General features: G+C 27.7%; 1 protein-coding gene across 3 annotated transcripts; it reads left to right on the top strand.

Annotated features, from left to right (window-relative positions):
• The first annotated feature begins 5,807 nt into the window (after positions 1–5,807).
• Positions 5,808–19,933, top strand: LOC127074804 (diacylglycerol O-acyltransferase 2D). Of its 3 annotated transcripts, none has more exons than XM_051016178.1 (9): positions 5,808–5,975; positions 14,746–14,820; positions 14,939–15,024; positions 17,527–17,633; positions 17,734–17,889; positions 17,976–18,062; positions 18,463–18,560; positions 19,449–19,536; positions 19,645–19,933. In XM_051016178.1, the coding sequence occupies exons 1-9, from the start codon at positions 5,836–5,838 to the stop codon at positions 19,744–19,746; spliced, it is 939 nt and encodes a 312-aa protein (XP_050872135.1). In that variant the 5' UTR covers positions 5,808–5,835; the 3' UTR covers positions 19,747–19,933. The 3 variants fall into 3 exon arrangements, with proteins under 3 accessions (XP_050872135.1, XP_050872136.1, XP_050872133.1); XM_051016179.1 differs by lacking the exons at positions 14,746–14,820; positions 14,939–15,024 and adding exons at positions 6,056–6,130; positions 6,249–6,334; XM_051016176.1 differs by lacking the exon at positions 5,808–5,975 and adding an exon at positions 14,473–14,665.
• Positions 19,934–20,202: the final 269 nt, after the last annotated feature.

Below are 20,202 nucleotides of genomic sequence, written 5' to 3'. Positions count from 1 at the left end.
TTCATTTTTTTAATGAAATAAAATTTCAAAACATATCTAATAACAAAATCACAACAACACCTCATTTTTTGTTTTATAAAAGTAGACTATTTTTTTTTAATTATCCAAAATATTTAAAAATAAACTGAAAAAGAATATTCTAAAAATCAATTAGTTTTTTCAAGATCTTTTTAAATACACAGGGTATAAGTCAAACAAAAACCAATCGAATTAAAAATTGGGTTAGGTTGAAAAGGAAAATGATAATATATCAAAACTCTAGCTAAAAACAGTCTATATTCAAAATTTATATATACGAGATTCATTAATTTCTCGATCAGATTATATGTTTGATTGTCGAAATTTAGAACATAATTTAAAACAAAAATGTATGGATATGAAAAATATTTATACAATTAGAAAGGTTTTGTCATTTGAGAAGACTAAAGACGACGAAAGAAATGTAGGCTAAAGAATGTTTTTGTGTCATTTTTTATAAAGAAATAGAATAAAAAAAGACAACATATTAGAAAATTGATTTTTTATTTTAAGAATATGAGAGAATGACAAAGATCAGACAAATGAGACATACAAGTGGTAAATATTTTTCTAATGATAAAGAAAGAGATGCAAACTACAATGATTCGCAATAGATTTCTAATGGTTGACAATAGGCTTCTGACTATAAATATCAGTGGTACCTCTTTTCAACCCATATATAAATAAAAATCATTTTTTAATTAATTGAATAACAAATTAACATGGTCTATATATCAAATCATATGTATTCATTAATAACTAAATTTACAAAAACAACTTCTTTATACATAGAGAGACAAGAGGAGGAGTACTTCAGAATTAAATTTAACCATATAAAAATATATTTTAATATTGGTTGTCAGAAATTTGACGCAAATCGCAGTTTCATTTTAAAGACTCAATTTCGACTAATACAATTTTAATTTTTGGCGGATTCGATTAGATCAATTTGTCGTATAAATTAGGTGGATTTAATCTATTTATTATTTATTTAGCTAAATTCATAAAAAATTATATAATTCACGAATATTTATTTTTTAATTTAAAAAAAACTATCAAAATTATAGAAAACTATAAAGAAGAATTTTTTTTTTACTTAATAACATTTTCAATATCATTCGACATTTACTTAATCATTATTATACTTTAAACCACAAACTAAATATCACTCAAAATTTTATATTCCTCTTTGTTTTATTCTTGTGAATAAACAATGCCGTTATTAGAATATAAAAATGATAATAATATAACAATATTATGTACTGGATTTTTATAATGGATCAATCTATAATAATAAAAAATATTAATTGAATTCGGTTTGATTTAGTTTTGGACGGATCTAAAATATTCATCTAATTCCGACCAAATCAAGTCTATACAACCCAATTTAATCAACTGAATCAACCTAATCAACCCGACACCGATCGATCCGAACAGTTTGCACAAAAAATTCAATGAATCGATCGATTTTAATCAGCCGGTTGAAACTTTTCCACCCTTAAGAGAGAGTATCCGATATGATAAGATAATTTTTGTACCATACAAAATTCTGATATCAATTCATATTTTCTCAAAATATAAATTAACAAATTATTTCAAAAACAAATTGAAACAAAAACATAAAAAAATTGTACCCAAATATTTTTAAAAAAAGACAGTTGTGTGTTAAATCATTATTTTCCACCTATTTTTAAAGGAAAATGCATGGATATAAAAAATATTTATATGATTCATAGAATGATTTTTTATGGACTAAATAAAAATTCATACAACAGTCTAAATAGAAAACTATCCATAACAAAAATCTTATTACCAAACTTTAAGAGATTCTCCTAAATTTTTTGTAATATTAAAATTATTAAAATTGTAATATATTATTTGATTGGCCAATATATGATCCTCCACTTCACGAATTCAAATTCTAATAAAGGTTAAATATGGAAGAGCCCTTAACTATAATTCAAATATTGGAAAGGAAAATAACAACCTAATAACATTGATAATTAAATTTACAAAATTAATATTTTTTTATAAGTAAGAGGGAGTAGCCCAATTTTAAATTCTTACCGAATAAAGGATCATATATCCATCAAGGCTGCCAAATTTTTGCAATAATAAACCTGAATCATTAATATTCTAATAAAAGAGATGATTCCAGTGGTTGTTTTGTTTACGAAGGTGGAAGTTGTGGGTTAAATCTTTGTTTTTGACATGTTTTTCAAAAAAATATATGTGGTTAAACTTTTATTTTTCAGATATTTTCCAAAAAAAGAAAAGAAAATATCGCATTAGAATTAAATATCTGATTTTTAAGTTTAGAAATAATATCTAACCTCCTTTTTAATAAGATCAAATTTGATATAATACATCTGATATTATTATCAATATAAACCCCAAAAATGTTAGAAAATGTTAGAAAATTATATGTTAGAAAATTATTCATATGGATATGAAAAATGTTAGAAAATTATTCATATGGATATGAAAAATGTTCATATGATTTCTTTAATGGATTTTCATAAATTAATAGGAGAAAAACACACATTTTTAATTAAAAGTCTAAAAAAAAAACTACATCTGCATTGAAACAAAAATTTATTAGGAAAATTAAGCAATATTTTAATCTTAAATATAATTGTAAATAAAATTATATAAATATGAAAAGTATTGATGTAGATTTTTTATATAATCTTTTATTATTATTTTAAGCCTAATACAAATAGTAAAATTAAACAATATTTTAATCTTAAATGTAATTGTAAAGAAAATTATATGAATATAAAAAATATTTATATAGATTCTCTATATAACTTTTTAATTATTTTGAGCTAAATAAAAAACAAAAAGTATGTTAAATTTTTTTTTTATTTGCATTAATTCGCGGAAGATTTGCAAGGATGATAGAGAATTGTGATAGTAAATTACAGTAAAAATGCCTTTTCAAAACATTATATAAATAATTATTTTGTAAATTTTATTAAATAACACATTAATATTGTCTCTATATTATACCACAAATATTCACTAATAATTAAATTTACAAAAATAACATTTTTTTTTATAAATAATAGGGAGTACCCAATTTTAGGTTTGATTGTAAAAAAAAATCTTACAAAAAAAAATTTCTTTTATGAGATTAATTACTATACAGTGTCAGTGTAAAAAGTTTTACACCGTCGATTCATCACCATCATCCGTTTGTATTACTTTATAAATTTTTAAAATAAAAGTCAAACTTCTTTTAATATCCGACGTCTATGATTAACTGACGGTGTAAAATCCTTTTACACTGTCAGTGTATTTCAATTAAACTCTTCTTTTATTTCATCTAAACAATCTCTTAAATTTTAAGATTGAAATAAATTCAGCACCATGGCAAAAACAGGTCTATATGTCATCACTTTTAAGCTTCAAAAATTGCAATATCCTCGCTAGATAAACATAAATTGTTGATTAAATAGTCTAATACAAAAATTTATTAATAAAATTAAAGAACATTTTAATCTTAAATGTAATTGAAAAGAAAATTAAATGAATAAGAAAAATATTAATATTGATTTTTTAACTGATTTTATTTATTTATTTTGAGCTTAATGAAAAACAAAAGAGTATATTAAGTTTTTTTTTTCATTTTTATTAATTGAAAATAGGTTTGAAGGTGACTTGTGACTGTAAATCGTAAATTGCAGTGAAAATATAATGTATTTTTTATATTCATCAAAAGAAAGTAGATAAGTAAATTTGACCGTATCGAAAAAATTATTACCAATTTTTTTTTATTTAACCTAAAGAAAACTAAACAATGATTAAAATTTAAGATTTTAAATTATAAAGATCCAGACAAATTATGCACCCTAAAAAAAATTATGATTTAAATTCAAATTTCTCAAGATATAAACTCCATAAAAATACTACTATTATACTACTTTTATGTAATTTTGAATGACAATGTTAAGTTTTTTTTCCATTTTATTAATTAAATAAAACTTCAAAAACATGATTTAATAACAAAATCTCAAAAACATCTAATTTTTAATTTTATATATTCAAAATTTGTATAATCGAGATCAATTAGTTTTTCAATCAGATTGATATGTTTGATTCAAAAGTTAAAACATAATTTAAAAAAATATAGATATGAAAAATATTTATATAATTAGGATAGTTTTTCATTTGAAGAAAGATAGGTAGGTTAAAGAATATTTTTTTAACAAAAAAAAACAAATTAGCACATTAATTTTCTTCTCCAAATATACGAAAGAATAACTAAGATCTGATCTATGTTTATAGGTACTAATCTACTCAGGAATACTGACAGATGTCTTATAGATACTAATCTAATCGGAAATACTAATAACATTGATGTTGAGAACGAGAACACTGACAGGTGTCTTATAAATACTAATCTACTAAAAAATATTGATTGAGGACGAGAATACCGACCAATGTCTTATAGATACTAATCTTCTCATAAATACTAATAGAGATGGTGTTGAGGACGGAATACTAACATTAGGGGTGTTCGCGGTGCGGTTTGGGCGGTTTTTGCAATAAAAATCACCCGAACCGCAAGAGAAAAAAACATGCGGTTCGGTTTGGTTCGGTTGACTTTTAGAAATAAAACCAAACCAAACCAAACCAAATCAATGCGGTTTGGATTGGTTCGGTTGGTTCGGTTTTTTATAATATTTTTATTGAGCCATATATACTCCTATAAATAACGACATAACTTTGTGTTTAGTCATTCATATATTACTAAATAACATCAAAATTCATCATATTTAGACAAAAACGTTGCATTCAATATACAAAAAACCAGATTAGACAAAAGTGGAATAAAAGACAAATATAAATAGTAGCATAAAATAATATCAAAGACATTATAATAAAACATGAAAAAACATATGAGATGAGAGATTAGAGAAGATGAAAAAAAGAACATAAGAGATGCGAGATTGAGAAGAAAAGTGCAATAAAAACGTAATTGGTAGAGAAAATAGTAACATAAAAGATAAAAAAGAAAGAACATAATAGATGACTTATTAGAGTAGAATATGCGAGACCTACATGGAAAATAAGATGAGAAGAATGTGTGATACTACTATGGGAGATTTAAGAAGGTTGAAATTGAAACCCTAAGTGTGATTAAGAGAAAACCGTTTGTAATTGTAAGGTTAAGGCATACTAGGTTTGAGGTTTGGGTTGGATGTGGGATAAGTGAACTTTGGGTTGTAACCTAATGCGGTTTGGTTTGGTTTAGTTCGGTTTGCAAAATACAAACCGCAAACCAAACCAAACCGTGCGGTTTTATTAAAAAATGACCCAAACAAATCCGAACCAAATGCGGTTTTTTGCGGTTTCGATTTGGTTTGGTTTGGTTTGCGGTTTTCTATTGGGTTGGTTTGGTTTTGAACATCCCTAACTAACATATGTCTTATAGATACTAATCTACTCAGAAATTCTGATACAGGTGGTTTTGAGGACGGAATACTGACAGATATCTTATAGATACTAATCTACTCAAAAATACTAGAAAAAAAAAGGAGGTTACATTCATTCACAATAAATTTTAGATTATTCCCTCTTTTTAACTTATAATTAAAATAAATAAAAAATCTTTTTTTTTATAAGAAATTAACCTAGTCTATATATTACACCACATAGTAATTAAATTTAAATTTATTCAGGTTTAAATTAAACTATACAAAAATATTTTAATATTAGTGGTCAGATCAGAAATATAAGGAAGTATGATGACAATGTGCTAATACCAACCGAGTCACTATCTCATAAACCAAAAACCTGTGAACAAAAAACATGGAAAAAGTGTTGCGAGCCAAGTCATGTAACTGTTTCAAATCTGTTGTAGCATTAGCTTTGTGTGTTGGAGGAATTCATTTGAATCTTGTGTTCATACTCTTCACTCTTTTCTTCCTTCCTCTCTCAAAATCACTTTTGTATGTTTTCTTTCTTCTTTTATTTTACTTCAATTATATTTATTCATGCTGTTAAATTGGAATTGCAATTTGCATGTCAGAGTTTTCGCTTTGATCCTACTGTTTACTGTGCTTCCTTTGAACAAGAACGGTTTATTAGCCCAAAAACTATCCAGGTAATTTATTCTTTCCTTTATTCTCTTGACCTTAATTATTTCCTTTTTTAGTTCCAAATAATAATAGTAATTAAAAGGGAATGCACAAGCTTACCATTTTTCTTTCTTTATATTTCAGATTCATATGTAAACATGTTTCCAGATATTTTCCTATCACCCTTCACTTAGAGGATGCTGAAGCTTTCCATCCTAACCAATCTTATGGTATGTATTAATCTACAAAACAATAAATAAGTATAATTTTTAATTATGTTTTTTATCCATATTTCTTTTTGTCATTTAAATTGTTTCCCTGCATTTAAATGAATTTTCATTTAAACTGTTTCTGGTTTAAATTGTTTTGTTTTGGATGATATACTATTTTGATAATAGTAATTAATAAAAAAATTAATGGTTATGATTACATAGTATTTACTTTTATATTAACTTTTAACTCATGTGAATTTACATTTTATTTGATCTTTTGGTAACTGGAGTGATCCGAGTAGGTTCCATAAATTCTCCTTTCTAAAGATTGATGTGTTTCATGGCTATCTTAAGCTTTTGAATGCTCAATGTTACCAACAAAAGTGTTTTATTTTGTCATGATTTATCCTATGAGGTCTTATTTTTTGGAAACTTTATGCTGCAGCTCACCTTTTACACCCTCAAAGATCATCAGCGGAGCAATGCTTCTCAATGGGCTCTTTCTAAAAATATTTATGATCCTTACCCTATCATTTTTAAGTACTCTAATCAATTATGGAGTATGAAACCTTTCCGACTTAACCACCACTACCTTGATGAGCATAATGGTCTGCCTAAGGTGGTCCTTGATAGCTGGATCAACATGTCCTCCACTGGTTGGAAAGCTTTTTGTCCTGAAGGATAACTCAAATCCCTCAATGTTGTTCTAAAGTTGGAATTCACTTGTGTTTGACAATCTTGATAATCGGTATCAACTCTTAGAGTGGAGATGAATCAATTAGATTCTATAGTTAACCAAGTTATATCTTATATTGAGGATCTTTTTGTTAGGAGGGGCGAATCTTTAATCTTTGTTCAAGTCCAAAGATTCTCACATATTTCAAAGGTCCAAATCAAATGGATCCTGGTTCTTTTTTCATGTTGAAAATATGACACATGTCTGACTCTAGGTTGAAGGGTGTCCGAGGTTAGGAAAGAGATGTTTAATATTTTTCTTTAATGACTTTAGGGAAGCTCTTCGTGATTATCCTGTACGGGACAATGTAGATTTTTATTTGCTCTCAGACGAACAATAATATCACTTTATACTTTATCTGTCCTGTTTGTTTTCTTTGAAATTTATCCTCAGTTTGTCCTTTGTGACGGAAAAGTATAAACCTATTGCAAAAGTATTAATAGTTTAGCTAGGTATGATCATGGATAAGTTGGTTTTTTCTTACAATTTAATAAGAAATTAAGAAAGCAAAAGACGAGCCATTAGCTATGATCCAAATGTTGAAAAGGAAAATGATTATCTCAATCAAACATTTGTCGCTACTATATCTATTTTACCGAGCATATCAAAATCGAATAAAACTTCCTTCCTCATTTGCTTGTACTTAAATTTGGCAGCTACAAAATTTATCAAATAGTATTTTAGTCGTTATATTTCAAGATTGATATATATTTTTTGAATCTCAATAAAACTTTGATAAACATAACATCACGTCTTTTATGCCGTTTTTGGTTATGAGCCACGTTCAAGCATCTTTCCACTTCATGACAACGCAGGCTTCTTGCCTATTTCAAAAATAAGATTTTTGGTTAGGTTTCATGACTCGCTTAAGTTTTTGAATGTTCAAGGTTAATTACTTACTAAGTTACTATTCAACTATGACAAAACAACGAAGTGTCTATTTAATCATAGTTTAAGTATGAAAGGGCGATCTCTATTTAGTCTCAGAGGAAATATCTATCATATTTATTTCATCTATTAGACAATTGTCTTTTGTGACAGGAACAAGTGTCCTAATCTTGTTGGTTTCAGTTTTCTTCTTTAGAAGATTCTTAATTTCCAAAAGAGAAACATTGAGATTATGTCTAATTAATTTGCTTCTATTCCACGAAATTTCTCTTCCTTCGTCAATATTTTTATCCCTAAAGTTGAATCTCCTACCTAGTTTGGAGATTTTAAGCCTATTTCTGTATTGGATCCCAAAATAAATTTGTTACCATGATATTGGTGGTTTAACTAGCTATGGTGATGGATAAGTTGATATCATCTTATAATTTAATAAAAAAGCAAATTTTAAAAGATTGTGTTGAAAATTGTGCTAATAGTGTAAACAAAAATTTATTAAAAGTGTACTATGTTACTTTATTGGCCAATATATGGTCCCCTCATGAATTTAAATTCTAATAAAGGTTAAACATGGAAGAGCCCTTATCTATGTTCCAAATATTGGAAAGGAAAATGCTCAAACATTCTTGGTAGTATTTCTGTTTTACCAAACATATCAAAAAGGAATAAGACTTCCTTCCTCATTTGCTTGTACTCAAATTTGGTAGGTATAGAACTTATCAAATATGACAACTTAGGCTTCATGCCTATTTCAAAAATAAGATTTCTTGTTAGCAGTGCAGTAAGAGTTTTATTTACTTGTGACTATTTTCGTTAGTTAATGAGAGTTATTAATTAGATAATAATAATAACTGTTGTCATCTGATTTTATGAATGAATAGTCTTTCTACATACCATTTTTGGGACAAGTATGGGGATGCATGGGTTTTACATCAGTGGCCATGAAGAACTTAATCTCCTTGTTGACATTTGGGTATAGTTGCATTATAGTACCGGGTGGAAATCGAGAAACTCTTTTTATGGAGCATGGTTCTGAGGTACATTACTTCAATTACAACAATAAGAATAATTCACACACCATTAGTAATTCTGTCCTAATAAGAAGTATATACATTGTATATAGAATGTATATCTTAAAGAAAGAAGAGGATTTGTTCGAATAGCAATGGAGATGGGTCACCCACTTGTTTCAGTTTTCTGTTTTCACATCAATTAGTGAATGAAAGATAATATAATTTCAATTTTTGTATGTAATTGTTAAAACTACATCAATGAGTAGAAAAGTGAGTTAATAATTCATATACGAAAAAATTGAGCTATTAAATTTTAATTGATATTTATAAAACTAAATAATTGCATAAACGTGTGAAAAAATACATGTAAGTTATAAATTGGTTAAAAATAATTTTATTAAATACATGTCACTTATCGATTTTTTTTAAGATAATCATATTTTTCAAATTAATTTCTGAAATAATCATATTTTCAAAAAAAATACCGGAATAACCATCTTTCCAAACAGATGCGCCAGATCAACTGGCGCATCCATTTAAGATGAAGAGGAGATGTCAATGGTGTTGGCGCATGCTTTCAAAGCATTATATGGAGGCACCAACAACCATGATGCATGTGCATGTGCATTTGTGTATGCGCCAATTCATCTTGCGCATATACCTAAATTGTTTTTTAAAATTTTTTAATGGTTTATTTAACAATTAATTAAATAAAATATTAAAAAAATTATTCATGTTATAATAAAAATTACATGAAATTGATTAAAAAATCAATGACCGACCCGATCGAAACGTCCCCTTGTTCTACATCTAGGTGCGTTAGTCTGTCTTCAAGGTCTTCCACGATTTTCCTAAGGTGTTTGGGATCTTTGAGTGCTGACATGATCCAATGGTGGTCGGATGAATTCTGGATGGTATAGTTTCCCGAATTGGGACATTGAATCGTTTTGGAAACGAAGCAATGGTTCCTGTGGTGTACTATAGTTAAACAATGGTTAGGTGTTTTGGTGATGAGATGTTTGGGTGGTCATTGATAGGGGTCTACGATGAAGTGAACCATATGAATCATCTAGGCTATAGACTGTTGTGGTGGCTGCGTTTGGTTATTGGTGGGTAGGGTTTGATTTTTGGTTTTGAGGTTGGGTGTGTGGCATGAATGGATTGCGAGGTTAGGTGTTTGACATGAATGAGTTGCGAGGTTGGGTGTTTGGTTGTTGGGTGTATGCGGTAGGTGATTGTGTGAGGTTGATTGTTGGGTTTGGGTGGTTTGACATTGGTGTTGGACGGGGAATTGTTGTTGGGCGTATGATGACGAAGCTAGTTGGCGTGGATCAATCAAATACCTTGGCTCAGACATAAATTGTTGCGTTGTAACCGACCTAAACCATACCATATATTGTTCAGTAGGTCTAGCACCCTGTATGACTGGTTCATTTAAGATGTGTTGTCTTTGATTCCTCCAATGACGACACATCTCTTTTGCAAAGTCTCTTTAGTCGGAATAATCCCATTGGACATCGACTATTTTTTTATGCCAATCTCTCAAACACGTCGGAGGTTCTGGAATTTGTTGCTGCATGCCGAATTGTAGTTTTACCCAGTCACTTTGGTGTATCTCCACAGTAGTGAACAAGATAATTGGTGTCTTTGCTGTCCAAACTGCATCATCATCATGGTTAACCTGATGACCAAGACCCAGATATAGCCTCCAGATAAACTGTACAACAATACGACATGATTAGATGATAAATAATTTGATAAGTATTTTTAAATTAAAATAGAGTTGTGTAGGAGTATTACATCGTCTGGTCCAATGTGATTCAATAGATTGTGATAGACTACTATAGCGTGTTTCGAACACCTATTGTAGTTCATCCCTCTAACTGACCATCTAGATAAAAAACAATTGAAAAATATTATTTACAGTTAATTGTAATATGAATGGATTCTCGTTTACTGGGGCGAGTGACGACATTCTTGACCAACCCCAAACTTGTAGTAAATACGTGCATGAATAAAAAGTATCGCACTATATAGATGAGCAAAAACAGTTGAACCCTAACTATATCTGCTTACCTTATCTATCTTGCGTAACAACGGTAAATACATAATATTTACCGTATTACCAATACTTTCTGGAAATAAAAAATTATCAAATAAAATCATAATATAACACCGAGCTTTAATTATTTTTTCGTACTCGGTAGATTCTTCATTCAATATTATACTCGGATAATATTGTTTGAGATATCTTAAATTTATACATTGCCCCCTAGCTTGATCGGATGTCTCTCCCGCAGCTTGACCGTCACACAAAGGGGCATCCAATAATTAATTATAGATAGAGTTATTCTAATTAACTCTACCATTCACGTCCTTACCATCGATACATAGACCCAATAACATGTAGACGTCCTCAAGTGTGACGATACACTCACTGAAAGAAAGGTGAATGTGTGGGTCTCGGGTCTCCATCTCTCCAACAAAGCAAGAATAAATTTGTAGTCATCTGAGTACGAGATTATGTTGAGGAGATTTCCAAAACCACATCCTCTAATATATGGTTATATCAAAGGATCGTGGGGTACATATTCATGTACACGGCATCGAAATCGTTTAGGGTCCTAATAAAACATAAGTAAGAAATAAAATAAGAAGAAGTAATATACAATAAAAACATAAATAAGAAATATATACAAAATAAATATGAAATAAGTAAAAAGAAGTAATAACATACAAATGTCGAGATATTGTCGATTGTTCCTCGGTGTTCATCACCCATAGTCAATAGAGACATAATAGTGTAGAGGTTGAGTGTTGTAGAAGTTGAATCTTTATCGGCGGTGCGACTGCTGAAAAGATTAAATCGGCATTTCTCTTGCGAATGTATTCAGACATGGTTAAAAATAAAAAAAACTGAAGGAGATTGAAGTAGAATGAAAGAAAATGTGATTGGAGAGTAAAAGTTGTGTGAAAATATGGGAGATGCACTAGGTATTTATAGAAGAAGCTTTCAATTCATGCGTCAAAGGGCTAGGTGCCACAAGCACAAATCAGAAGCACATGTATGCGCCATGAGCATAGGCGCAAGACACTGTCGCCTCCATGCAATGCTTTGAAAGCATGCGTCAATGGTGTTGGCGTCTCCTCTTCATGTTATATGGATGCACCAGTTGACCTGACACATCTGTTTGAGAATGTGGTTATTCCGATAATTTTTTTGAAAATATGGTTATTTCAGAAATAAATTTGAAAAATATGGTTATTTTTTAAAAAAATCTCATTTATCAGTTAGTTAATACAATCACTTAAAATATTTTTATAAATATTGTCAAAACAAAAATAATATTTATTTATAAAAAAATATTATATTATTGAATAAAATATTTTTATATACGGGAACAACTTTATTATTGATTCAATTTTTTATAAATAATATCAAAACAAAAATAATATTTATATACGAAAAAAAATACATTGATTGAAATATTTGTATAAATGAGAAAAAATACTACTAATTCAAATATTGAATAGTGAAAAACTATCAACAATTTTGTTTTAAATATGTGAAAACAATTTAGGGAGTCTATTAAAAAAGATTGAGTTGATATTTTAAAATTTTATTTTCTATTATAAAATAATTATCTTATTGGTAAAAAAACTGATTTATCTAATAAAAGTTTCAATAATTTTTTTAATTATAGTATTCATAATATTATTGTTTATATTTTATCTTCTACACGTATTAATATGTCAACTTAAATTGACTATTATTCTTAAATTTTTTCATTTTTTCAACTTCCCACTCTTATTGCCGTATGCACAAAATGTGAGTCCAAAATTATTTCTCACCCAAAATTACATAAATACGAAAAGTATTGATATAGATTTTTTATATAATTTATTAACATTATTTTGAGCTTAATAAAAAACAAATAGTAAAATTAAGTAATATTTTAACCTTAAATGTAATGGTAAAGAAAATTATATAAATATGAAAAGTATTGATATAGGTTCTTTATATAATTTTTTATTATTATTTTGAGCTTAATAAAAAACAAAAAGGTATTTTAAGTTGTTTTTATTATTTGCATTAATTCATAGTATATTTGCAGGAATGATAGAGATTTGTGATAGTAAATTAGAGTGAAAATGTGTTTTCAAACAATTAGATAAATAGTTATTTTTAAATTTTATTAAATAACACATTAATATTATTAATATTGTCTCTATATTATACAAAACATTCATTAATAATTAAATTTATAAAAGTAACATTTTTTATAAGTGGGAGGGAGTACCCGGTTTTATTTTTGACCGTATAAAAAAACTTCTTACAACAAAAGTTTCTTTATTTCACATAAAGAACCTCTTAAATTTTAAGATTTTTAAAATTAAAACAGCAACGTAGAAAAATGGATCATATATCTCATCAATTTTAAGATTCAAAAATTGCAATATCCCCCGAAAATTATATGACTAGAAAAAGTATTGATATAGATTTTTTATATGATTTTATTTATTTATCTTGAGCTTAATGAAATACAAAAGAAATACAAAAGAGTATGTGAAGTTTTTTTTATTTACATTAATTGAGAATAGATTTACATGTATGATAGCGACTTGTGACTGCAAATTGCACTGAAATGTAATGGATTTTTTATATTGATTGAAAATAGATAAGTAAATTTGACTGTACCAAAAAAAATATAAACACCATAAGAAAAAAAATCTCTAAAAATGTGAGAGAATGACTCAGATCTGACATATGTGTTAGATTACATTTATTTACAATAGACTTCAGTAAAACCTCTTTTCAAAACAAAAAATAATAATAAAAAAAGCTACAGTTCAGTAAAACCTCTTTTCAACTTATAAATGAAAAATTCAGACAGTTCAAATGAAACCTCTTTTCAATCTATAAATAAAATAAATAAAAAATTTAGACAGTTCAGTAAAACTTCTTTTCAATTTATAAATAAAATAAATAAAAAATTCAAACAGTTCAATGAAAACTTTTTTTCAACCTATAAATAAAAATTCAGAGTAAATTCTCTTTTCAATCTATAATTTAACCTATAAATAAAATAAATAAAAAATTAACCTGGTCCATATATCACTCGAGATACATTCATCAGTAATTAAATTTAAACTTATTTATAATGGAGGAGTACTTATGTATTTATGTTTAATGAGATTAATTATTATGTATTGTCATTGTAAAAAAATTTATATTTAAAATAAAAGTCAAACATTTTAAATAAATCAATAGTTATGATTAGCTGACACTGTAAAAAATCTTTACACTGCCATAGTATATCAATTAAATTCATGTTTAATCATAGACGTCGGATATTAAAAAAAGTTTGACTTTTATTTTAAAAATCTATAAAATAATACAAACGGATGATGGTGATGAATCGACGGTGTAAAATTTTTTACACTGACAATGTATAAGTGTATAATAATATTTTAATATTAGTTTTCACATCAGAAATATATAAGGAAGTATGATGACAATGTGCTAATACCAACCGAGTCACTATTTCATAAACCAAAAACCTGTGAACAAAACATGGAAAAAGTGTTGCGAGCCAAGTCATGTAACTGTTTCAAATCTGTTGTGGCATTAGCTTTGTGTGTTGGAGGAATTCATTTGAATCTTGTGTTCATACTCTTCACTCTTTTCTTCCTTCCTCTCTCAAAATCACTTTTGTATGTTTTCTTTCTTCTTTTATGTTACTTCAATTATATTTATTCATGGTGTTAAATTGGAATTGCAATTTGCATGTCAGAGTTTTCGCTTTGATCTTACTGTTTACGGTGCTTCCTTTGAACAAGAACGGTTTACTAGCCCAAAAATTGTCCAGGTAATTTACTTTTTCCTTTATTTTCCTTACCTTAATTATTTCCTTTTTTAGTTCGAAATAATAATAGTAATTAAAAGGGAATGCACAAGCTTACCGTTTTTCTTTCTTTATATTTCAGATTCATATCTAAACATGTTTGCAGTTATTTTCCTATCACCCTTCACTTAGAGGATCATGAAGCTTTCCATCCTAACCAATCTTATGGTTTGTATTAAATAAGTAATTTTTAATTATGTTTTTTATCCATATTTCCGCTTTTAAAACAATGCATGCTTTTTGGATGTTATATTAGTTTGATAATAGTAATTAATAAAAAAATTAATGCTTATGAGCACACAGTATGTAACTTTTAATTGATTTGATTTTACATTTTATTTGGTCGGTTGGTAACTGGACCGATCCAAGTAGATTCCATAAATTCTCCTTTCTAAAGATTGATAGGTTCCATGGTTAGTTTAAGTTTTTGAATGTCTAATGTTGATTTCCTACCGTTATGATATTCTATTTAACTATAATTTAATGGATTTTTTTTTTAAACTTTATGTTGTAGCTCACCCTTTACCCTCTCAAGGATGATTAAGTGGAGCAATGCTTCTCAATGGACTCTTTCTAAAAATATTTATGATCATTACCCTTTCATTTTTAAGTACTCTAATCAATTATGGAGTATGAAACCTTTCAGATTTAACCACCACTACCTTGAGCATAATAGTCTGCCTAAGGTGGTCCTTGATAGCTGGATCATCATGTCCTCCACTAGTTTGGAAAGCTTTTGTCCTCAAGGATGAACTCAAATCCCTTGAGGTTGTTCTAAAAAGTTGGAATACACTTGTGTATGGCAATCTTATCAAATCAACTCTTACAGCGTAGATGAGTCAATTAGATTTTAGAGTTAACCAAGATATATCTTACGTTGAGGATCTTCTGGTTAGGACTAGGGGCATTGCGATCTTTGATCTTTGTTCAAGTTCAAAGATTCTCACACGTTTCAAAGGTCCAAATCAAATGGCTTAAGGAAGGAGATGTGAATACTAGTTCTTTTTTCATGCTTGTGTTAAGATTGGAAATATGACACATGTTGTTCTGACTCTAAGGTTGAAGGGGTGGTGTCCGAAGTTAGGAGGGTGAAGTATAATGTTTTTCTTTAATGACTCTAGGGAACATCTTCGTGATTGTCCTCTATTGGACAAGGTTGGTTTCTATTTCCTCTCAGAGGACGATAATATCACTTTATCTACTCTGTTTGTTTCCTTTGAAATCTATCAGACTTGTTTTCTTTGAAATCTATCTGACTTTATCCTCTCTATTTGCTTCCTTTGAAATCTATCAGATTTGTTTTCTTTGAAATCTATCAGACTTGTTTTCTTTGAAATCTATCAGACTTTATCCGCTCTATTTGCTTCCTTTGAAATCTATCAGACTTGTTTTCTTTGAAATCTATCAGACTTTATCGGCCCTGTTTGCTTCCTTTGAAATCTATCAGACTTGTTTATTTTGAAATCCATCAGACGGTTGCCTTTTGTGACGGGAAAGTTTTTGAAATTTATCAGACGGTTGCCTTTTGTGATGAGAAAGTTTAAGCTTATTCTCAAAGTATCGATGGTCTAGCTACTTGTGGTGATGGATAAGTTGATTTCTCCTTACAATTTAATAAGAAAGTAAAAAAAAACAAATTTTAAGAAATTATTTTGAATTTTTTGCAAAGAAGTTATATTTCAAGATTGATATATATTTTTTTAATCTTAATAAAACTTTGATAAACATGACATCACATACTTTATGCAGTTTTTGATTATGAGCCACATTCAGTTTTTCCATTAGGCATCTTCGCATTTCATGACAACCTTAGGCTTCTTGTTTCAAAAATAAGATTTATGGTTAGGTTTTATGGTTGTCTTAATTTTTTGAATTTTCAACGTTGATTACCTATTATTCAATTATGACAAAACAATTCAATGTTCTATTTAATCATGATTTAAGTGTGAGAGGACGATTTCTATTTGTTCTCAAAGAAGGATGATAATATTATTTTATCTGTTCAATTTATTTTCTTTGAAATCTACCAGACAGTTGCCTTTTGTGACAAGAAAGTGTCCTGGTCTTGATGATTTCAATTTTGAGATTCTTAATCTCCAAAAGAGAAATATTGAGATTATGTCTAATTAATTTGCTTCTCTTCCACGGGATTTCTCTTCCGTACTTTGATCCCTAAAGTTGAGTCTCCTATCTAGTTTGGAAATTTTAAATCTATTTCTCTATTGGGTCCCAAAATGTGCACGTTGTTAAAGTAATGGTGATCTAGCTAACCATGGGGATGGATAAGTTGGTTTCTCCATACAATTTAATAAGAAAGTAAGAAAGCAAACTTTAAAAGATTATGTTGAAAATTGTGCGAATAGTATAAACAAAAAATTATAAAAACTCTAATATGTTACTTTATTGGTCAATATATGGTCCCCTCATGAATTCAAATTCTAATAAAAGTTAAACATGGAAGAGTCCTTATCCATGTTCCAAATATTGGAAAGGGAAATGATGATCTCAAACATTGTTGGTAGTATCTCTATTTTACCAAACATATCAAAAAGGAATAAAACTTCCTTCCTCATTTGCTTGTACTTAAATTAGGTAGGTACATAACTTATCAAATAGTATTATAGTTGTTAGTTGTGTTTAAATAAACATAACAACACGTTCTTTATGCAGTTTTTGGCTATGAACCACATTCAGTTTTTCCATTCGGCATCTTCGCACTTCTTGACAACATAGGCTTCATGCCTATTTCAAAAATGAGATTTCTTGTTAGCAGTGCAGTAAGAGTTTTATTTACTTGTGACTATTTTCGTTAGTTAATGAAAGTTATTAATGAGATAATAACAATAACTGTTGTCATCTGATTTTATGAATGAATAGTCTTTCTACATACCATTTTTGGGACAAGTATGGAGATGGTTGGGTTTTACATCAGTGGCGAAGAAGAACTTAATCTCCTTGTTGGCATCTGGGCATAGTTGCATTATAGTACCAGGTGGAAATCGAGAAACTCTTTTTATGGAGCATGGTTCTGAGGTACATTACTTCAATTACAACAATAAGAATAATTCACACACCATTAGTAATTCTGTCCTAATAAGAAGTATATACATTGTATATAGAATGTATATCTTAAAGAAAGAAGAGGATTTGTTCGAATAGCAATGGAGATGGGTCACCCACTTGTTCCAGTTTTCTGCTTCGGTCAGGTATATATTTATATTCTCCTGCTAAATATATGTTGTTGGACCATAATATATATATATATATATATATATATATATATATATATATATATATATATATATATATATATATATATATATATATATATATATATATATATATATATATTTGAGTAAGATAAATGGCACAAAAATCAATTCAAACTTTACCTACAAACACCCTAAATAACATATACTTCTAAAGACACAAAGATTATGATAATAGAGCTTGATATCGAAGAGAATATCATGAAAAAAAATTGACATTGTGGAATATGAGTTTCATCAGGTAAATTTATATCTTAACTATTAGAAAATGTCGTCTATCATTGTAATTAGATAAATTTGATGTTGTTGATTTGCATTTATTTTCTTTTGGTGACAGACAAATACCTATAAGTGGTGGAAAGTTCCTGGTAAGTTAGTTCAGAATCTTACAAGGTTTATCAAGATTAATCCAATTCTATTTTGGGGAATATTTGGGTAAGTCTTTTCCTTTTCTAAGTTAAATTGTTTCCTTCTCAATTTTAATTTTTAAAATCTGTTTTATAAATTTATTTTGCAGATTTGTTTTTGAGAAAAAAATAAAAAGAATTCATTTGATAATTCAATTTTTGAAAACTGTTTTAAAAATTAAAAAGTAAAAAAGATGTTTGATAGTGTAACTCATAAAAACTGTTTTTTTAATAGAACAATATAGCTTGTTTGATTCTATATTTTAAAAATCTGTTTTACTAAATAAAAATAATTGTGATATATTTTTTGAAAATATAAAAATTCAGCGAATATACATTTAAGTTCATTAAAATATTTTTAGTAATTAATGATAAAATATACCATTCACCTAATGTATAAAAAATATATTTGTAAAAATTATATTTGAGTGTTGGTTTGGATATATATATATATATATATATATATATATATATATATATATATATATATATATATATATATATATATAATTCAATTCACTAACGAGGATTAATTAGAGAGAGATTAATTGAGAGTGAAAATTTTAATTTCCATTAACAATAGATGAGGATTAATAATAGATTGAGAGGGAAATATTGCGATTAAAAAATATTGCAAGTAATTATTATAATGTGATTAATAAAACCTTTTTTTTTTCAGCTTACCTCAATTGAAAATTGAAAAGTAAAACTAAAAATTGAAAATTAAAATATATTTTGATAGTTTTAGTTTTTTAAATTTTAAAATCATGAATTTTAAAAGTGTTTTTAAAAATAGTTTTGAGAAATAAATATATCAAAAAAAAAGTTTTTTGTTTTTCAATTTTTAAAAATTATAAAAGTATTTTTTAAAACTGTTTACTTCTAGACTCTAATAGTCATGTAACATGTCTTATAGATCTCCTATACCATTCAAGAATCCATTGTATGTGGTGGTTGGTAGACCTATTCATGTTAACAAGAATCCAAAACCAACAACCGAACAGGTATGCATTTATTTATACATTAATTTTCCTTTCACCTAGTTTTCATACATTCATAATCAATACTAGCATATCATTAATTTATATATTTTTTCTCTTTTATGCTTTTAGGTTGCCAAAGTACATAGTGAGTTTGTTGAAGCACTTCAGAATCTTTTTGAAAAACACAAGGCCAGAGCTGGTTGTACAACCCTTGAGTTGAAAATTGTTTGAGAAAACAAAAAGTTCATCTCATTTATATTTGGATTAGTTTATATATATACATAAATAAATGGAAAAATAGATGGAGTCTTGTGGGTTTGAATTACACACACTCATGTATTTTTTCATATTTCAATGTCATCTGAAAGACGAAGGGGATGTGTGGTATTTATAAGATATGTAAGCTTTGATTTGTAAATTTTGTTCATTTCTCTTGCGATTAGGAGAAACTTTATAAATTTTAAAGACTATTGTGATGCAGGTAAAATAATTAACCTTTGGGAGCGTGGGGATGTAATAGGGTTTTAGAATATGTTTGGATTGAAGGAATCAAATGGATTGTGATGGAAAGAAATGGAATAAACATTTGTTTCATTTCATTGTTATGATTAACTAATAGAGAGTGGAATGGAATAGAGTACGATGAAATGCATTACATTTCATTTTATCACATTTTGTTCTGTTTGG

The sequence above is a fragment of the Lathyrus oleraceus genome, chromosome 4 (genome assembly GCF_024323335.1).
Source record: "Lathyrus oleraceus cultivar Zhongwan6 chromosome 4, CAAS_Psat_ZW6_1.0, whole genome shotgun sequence".
NCBI lineage: Eukaryota > Viridiplantae > Streptophyta > Magnoliopsida > Fabales > Fabaceae > Lathyrus > Lathyrus oleraceus.
This window is presented reverse-complemented; position numbering and strand designations above follow the sequence as displayed.

Bases quoted from the DNA above. Each gene is read 5' to 3' on its own strand.
- LOC127074804 (XM_051016178.1), top strand. From the start codon at position 5,836: ATGGAAAAAGTGTTGCGAGCCAAGTCATGTAACTGTTTCAAATCTGTT. The intron at 18,063-18,462 runs GTATATATTTAT...TTTTGGTGACAG, and splicing joins CAGTTTTCTGCTTCGGTCAG to ACAAATACCTATAAGTGGTG. The intron at 19,537-19,644 runs GTATGCATTTAT...TTATGCTTTTAG, and splicing joins CAAAACCAACAACCGAACAG to GTTGCCAAAGTACATAGTGA.